This window comes from Littorina saxatilis, linkage group LG2 (genome assembly GCF_037325665.1).
Source record: "Littorina saxatilis isolate snail1 linkage group LG2, US_GU_Lsax_2.0, whole genome shotgun sequence".
NCBI classification, from domain to species: domain Eukaryota; kingdom Metazoa; phylum Mollusca; class Gastropoda; order Littorinimorpha; family Littorinidae; genus Littorina; species Littorina saxatilis.
In genome coordinates, this window is record NC_090246.1 from 71,938,551 (window position 1) to 71,944,550 (window position 6,000).

Consider the following 6,000-nt stretch of genomic DNA (forward strand, 5'->3'; position numbering starts at 1 on the left):
CAATGTTTATCAGATTTGCGAATAAGGTCAGTGTCAGGATTTTTAACTGACGTTCGATCATTCTTCGTTGTAGAACGAGGAAGTACAGTCATACAGTTGTTGTTTCTTTCGCTGTCACTGACGTGTGTTTTTGTGTGTTTTAATTGACACGTTAAGTTATTCTGTAGCAATTTCTTATTTTTTTCTCAATAAAACAATAAAAATGTACGTGCAACTGGAATGGTTGGCTTGTTTTGAGGATGCTATCTGATCCTTTGATAAAATAGTTTTAAAGGAGGAACACATTTCCACACGATTTTGTTTTTTTTAATACAGGCTGCACTTCTACCTTCAACTACTCCACCTTTTTACCACTTATCTTTGGGGACCCAATCAGACAGGGAACAAAATATTCAATTTACGCAATACGGAAGTGTTCAAGGCCGCTCCCTTCACTTGTAAACATTCTTGTAAATCACTTTTGTCAAGGTTGGCCACAAGAACATCCACTTAGACACAATCAAAACTTCTACAGCCTGTGTGCTGTTTGTGCCGATTATCTTTTTGTTTTCCGAAGAAATTTTGCTTCAGACAGCTTTGTCAATTTTCGAAGTTAAATACAGAAATTAATAAAAATTCTAAACAGGAAGCAAACAGAGGGTACATGTTGGTATGTGTCCAACAGAAAGAAGGCTATTATTAACCCATGTAGTAAGACTGTATATAAAATGTATATGCTCCCAATAGGCTGTCTGTGAAGGGATACTTTTTTCTCTCTCTCTCTTTCTCTGCTAAGAGATTTTAACAAATCTCGGAAGAAAGTCTCTGCTGACTTTCAATTGTTTCTTTCACAATTTCTGATGTTATATATATATATATATATATACTTTGCATAGTCCCTTAAACGGGTAGTAAAGTAACCAACCAGAACATGCATGCACTGCCCTCTATTAAGAAGAACTCTTTAAAATGCCGCGCTTAAGGCTGTCCTAACATGAGCCCGAAGTTGATTTTGCGAAGTCTTTTTGCCCTATTATATTCAGTGCTTCGTAGAGCGAGCTTCGCAAAATAGATATTAAGATTTTACTGATCGGCCCTGAGCAGGAAGCCAGAAAAAGTGGTGTAAGGATAACCGTAGTATTCAGCCTGAGTTCCCAGAACATTCCTCAGCATCACTTGCTGTCCGGAAGTGACGTGTACGAGTGCCCGGATAGTGCTCTGGTCCCAGTACCCGTGCTGACTGTCAGCCACGCCCTCTGACACCATGCGCGTGTCGATGTAGATGCCAGCGTAGACTTTCTTGTTAGTGCTGCTAGGGTGGGTCATGAAGGTCGCCTGGAGACAGATGGTTACGTAACACTGGTAGGATGGAGTTTTCCATTGTACATAATTATCAATAAAATGGTGGGATGAATTGAGGAACGCTTGGAAAACTTGTCACGTAAATACACACATACATAGCCTACACACACACAAAGAAACGCACTCACGCATACAGACACGTACATGCGAGCGCGCGTTGACAAATTCACACACACACACACACGCACACGTACACACACGCACGCACGCACGTACGCACGCACACACACATACACACACACACACACACATCCCTCTTACTCTCACTGTCATACACCGCGCCCACGGCCCAGTGTTCATGCAGGCACCACCCCTACCCCACATCTCACCTGGAAGTCGTACAGACCAGACACAGGAGCAGTGAACACACCCGTGAGAGTGCTGTAAGCACCACCAATGTTGGTCAACGCGTAGTTCAAAGCGACAATGCCTAGGGGACCAACAGCGATGGGGTTGGTGCTGTGCCAAGCATAGAATGCCACGTCCTTTTCGTCACTGGCTGAAAGTACAAATATGTCACTTTAATTTTAAATGGACGGACTGACACAAGTGAGTCCTCTTCATAGACTGATCTGTTTTCTTTAACGGAGAAAAAGACATGGAGATTTTAAAAGGCGCAAAGAATGTTGTACTTTCTGTAGACTGAAGCGTAACTTTTTTCCCCTCGTTTTTCTTTTCCTGTTCTACGGAGCTTGTCGTGATGTTCTTCAGTCTGACTTTTTTCATTTCAAGCACAAGCAAACTAATTAGATTAAGTTCAGAACCATATTTTCAAAGTATTTTTGGGGGAGCAATTGTTGCAAGATCGTGTAATCACCATGCAGTTGGCCGGGGATGGCCATGTGAGGTTGTCAGACCTTACAGGAATAAAAAAAAATAAAAAAAAGAAACACGCAATTCTGTGCATATCTAATCGTGTTCCATGCTATTTTAAGTAATCAATTTTTACTCACCGATCTTTGTCTTCAGAACAGTAACCTCAGCAGTGAGAGTGCTAACCTGCTTGGAGAGGTTTTCCACAACTAACTCCAGAGGATTTGTATCGTCAGACCTTTTGTGACGTGTCACAGCTGATGACCTCACTCTCGACGTCAGCAATACCGTCGCCGCCCCGAAAACCAAACAGAATTTTGTCAGCATGTTTTTAGTTTCTAAATTTCTATGTTTCGCAGACGTTCTTTTGTCAGAAGCTCAGAGTTTAGAAAGAACTGTGAGAAGACTCTTCTTGCGAAGCCCGGACTCGCGTTTGATGCATTTGGCGTCTACAGAGAGGGATCAGCCCTGTCTTGCTTATCTACCATAGAGCGACTAGAAATCTTCTGTAAAGAGGCTTTAGCTTAATGACCCCGTTTCAGTCAAAACAAAGATTCTCAACTCAATAAAAAAAAAAGTATGTCACTGTGGGATTGTTACACCCCCGGTATAGGGGTGTGTATAGGATTCGGTCGATGTGTTTGTTTGTTTGTTTGTTTGTGTGTGTGTTTGTGTTCGCATATAGATCTCAAGAATGAACGGACCGATCGTCACCAAACTTGGTGAACAGGTTCTATACATTCCTGAGACGGTCCTTACAAAAATTGGGACCAGTCAAACACACGGTTAGGGAGTTATTGGTGGATTCAGATTCTACAAGGACTTATAGAGGGACATATTAATGGTCAAAGGGAAATAACCTTCTCAGTTGGTGGCAGTGAGAATGGTAAGGACGGGGGTGTTTTTCCTACCTCGGAGGAATTTCTTGTTTAATTAGTTCTTTGATTTGCATGGTTCCCACGTCAGAGCTTTCATCTATCAATATAGTGTGAATTACACACACGCTCTCGCGGACGCACACACTTACACACACACACACACACACACACACACACACACGCACGCACGCACAAACGCACACACACACACACACACACACACACACACACACACACACACACACACGCACACACACATCAATGTGAAGCCTTCTTATTTCAGAATTTCACTCTGTTCTGCAAATCAAAATCTTTTGTTGTTGTTTATTGTATATAAGAATTTCTCTGATATGGCTGAAAGTTTGTCCCAAAACAAACGTGGTCAGTTGCAGCTACTTTAAAATGCGCAGCATTCCTTTGTCTCCAGGGACAAGCGGATACTATTTTGAGGTTGGAGATAATACTTCTTTTTAATTAAATTTCATGAATGGAGATGCATTGACAAGTTAAATCTTGTTTCATAATCTCTTAAATCGATTTTACATATATTATAATACCATGTATTCCCCACAGCTTATGAAGAACGTTTTTTTCTTTTTCTTGAACCAAATCACAAGTAAGATATACATTCTGGTATTTTGTGTGTGTGTGTGTGTGTGTGTGTGTGTGTGTGTGTGTGTGTGTGTGTGTGTGTGTGTGTGTGTGTGTGTGTGTAGTTTAGTACATCATGATTTGGGGATTATGCCACCAGAAACCGTGTTCTTATGTCAGGAAAGATTGATTTATTCCTTTACTAACTGCAGCAAGAATATAACGTTTGCCACCTGTGAGTGACGATGGCTTTCACATGACGTAAGAAGCGTGATATGCTGGTCTTTCGGCAGTTAAAAGGGTCATTGTTATGTGCGGATATCTTCTGTTGACTATAGAGAAGAGAGGATCCCCCCCCAAAAGCAGACAGATAGACAAGGGCATACTTACAGAACGTACACGCATGGACAGATAGATCTATAAATCCGAGGACAAGAAATGTCGTTCGGGATGTTTGAACTAATCTTACGTCACAAAGAAAAACAAGTCGCATAAGGCGAAATTACTACATTTAGTCAAGCTGTGGAACTCACAGAATGAAAGTGAACGCACTGCATTTTTTCACAATGACCGTAGTCCGCCGCTCGTGCAAAACGCAGTAAAACTGACGAGACTGTTTAGCGCGGTAGTGGTTTCGCTGTGCTGCATAGCACGCTTTTCTGTACCTCTCTTCGTTTTAACTTTCTGAGCGTGTTTTTAATCCAAACATATCATATCTATATGTTTTTGGAATCAGGAATCGACAAGAAATAAGATGAAATTGTTTTTAAATCGATTTCGGAAATTTGATTTTGATCATAATTTTTATATTTTTAATTTTCAGAGCTTGTTTTTAATCCAAATATAACATATTTATATGTTTTTGGAATCAGAAAATGATGAGGAATAAGATTAACGTAATTTTGGATCATTTTATAAAAAATAATTTTAATTACAATTTTCAGATTTTTAATGACCAACGTTATTAATTAATTTTTAAGCCTCCAAGCTGAAATGCAATACCGACGTCCGGCCTTTGTCGAAGATTGCTTTGCCAAAATTTCAATCAATTTTATTGAAAAATGAGGGTGTGACAGTGCCGCCTCAACTTTTACAAAAAGCCGGAAATGACGTCATCAAAGACATTTATCCAAAAAAAGAAAAAAACGTCTGGGGATATCATACCCAGAAACTCTCATGTAAAATTTCATAAAGATCGGTCCAGTAGTTTACTCTGAATCGCTCTACACACACACACGCACAGACACACATACACACACACACACACACACACACACACACACACACACACACACACACATACACCACGACCCTCGTCTCGATTCCCCCTCTATGTTAAAACATTTAGTCAAAACTTGACTAAATGTAAACAAGTCGCGTAAGGCGAAAATACAACATTTAGTCAAGTAGCTGTCGAACTCACAGAATGAAACTGAACGCAATGCAACGCAGCAAGACCGCATACTCGTAGCATCGTCAGTCACCCGCTCACGGCAAAGACAGTGAAATTGACAAGAAGAGCGGGGTAGCAGTTGCGCTCAGAAGGATAGCACGCTTTTCTGTACCTCTCTTTGTTTTAACTTTCTGAGCGTGTTTTTAATCCAAACATATCATATCTATATGTTTTTGGAATCAGGAACCGACAAGGAATAAGATGAAAGTGTTTTTAAATTGATTTCGAAAATTTAATTTTCATATTAATTTTTATATATTTAATTTTCAGAGCGTGTTTTTAATCCAAATATAACATATTTATATGTTTTTGGAATCAGCAAATGATGGAGAATAAGATGAATGTAAATTTGGATCGTTTTAAAAAAAAAATATTTTTTTTACAATGTTCCGATTTTTAATGACCAAAGTCATTAATTAATTTTTAAGCCACCAAGCTGAAATGCAATACCGAAGTCCGGGCTTCGTCGAAGATTACTTGACCAAAATTTCAACCAATTTGGTTGAAAAATGAGGGCGTGACAGTGCCGCCTCAACTTTCACGAAAAGCCGGATATGACGTCATCAAAGACATTTATCAAAAAAATGAAAAAAACGTATGGGGATTTCATACCCAGGAACTCTCATGTCAAATTTCATAACGATCGGTCCAGTAGTTTAGTCTGAATCGCTCTACACACACACACAGACAGACAGACACACACACACACACACACACACGCACATACACCACGACCCTCGTCTTGATTCCCCCCTCTATGTTAAAACATTTAGTCAAAACTTGACTAAATGTAAAAAGACACACCGACAAAGCTTAACCACACACACACAGACACATACACGCACGCACGTACGCACACACACACACACACACACTCGCGCTCATGCACACACACACACACACACACACACACACACACACACA

General features: G+C 40.1%; 1 protein-coding gene across 1 annotated transcript; it reads right to left on the reverse strand.

The window, feature by feature from the left end:
- Positions 1-732: 732 nt before the first annotated feature.
- LOC138956601 (cerebellin-3-like) lies at positions 733-2,739 on the reverse strand. Its single transcript, XM_070327919.1, has 3 exons — positions 2,295-2,739; positions 1,671-1,840; positions 733-1,314 (listed from the first exon to the last, which is right to left on the reverse strand). Exons 1-3 carry the CDS (start codon positions 2,479-2,481, stop codon positions 1,063-1,065), a joined length of 609 nt encoding a protein of 202 aa, XP_070184020.1. The 5' UTR covers positions 2,482-2,739; the 3' UTR covers positions 733-1,062.
- Positions 2,740-6,000: the final 3,261 nt, after the last annotated feature.

What these genes read in the sequence shown, in the direction of transcription:
- LOC138956601 (XM_070327919.1), bottom strand. Translation starts at nt 2,481, where the DNA reads ATGCTGACAAAATTCTGTTTGGTTTTCGGGGCGGCGACGGTATTGCTG. An exon ending in TGTTCTGAAGACAAAGATCG is followed by an intron (nt 1,841 to 2,294) that starts GTGAGTAAAAAT and finishes TTGTACTTTCAG; the next exon opens with CCAGTGACGAAAAGGACGTG. An exon ending in CTGGTCTGTACGACTTCCAG is followed by an intron (nt 1,315 to 1,670) that starts GTGAGATGTGGG and finishes ATCTGTCTCCAG; the next exon opens with GCGACCTTCATGACCCACCC.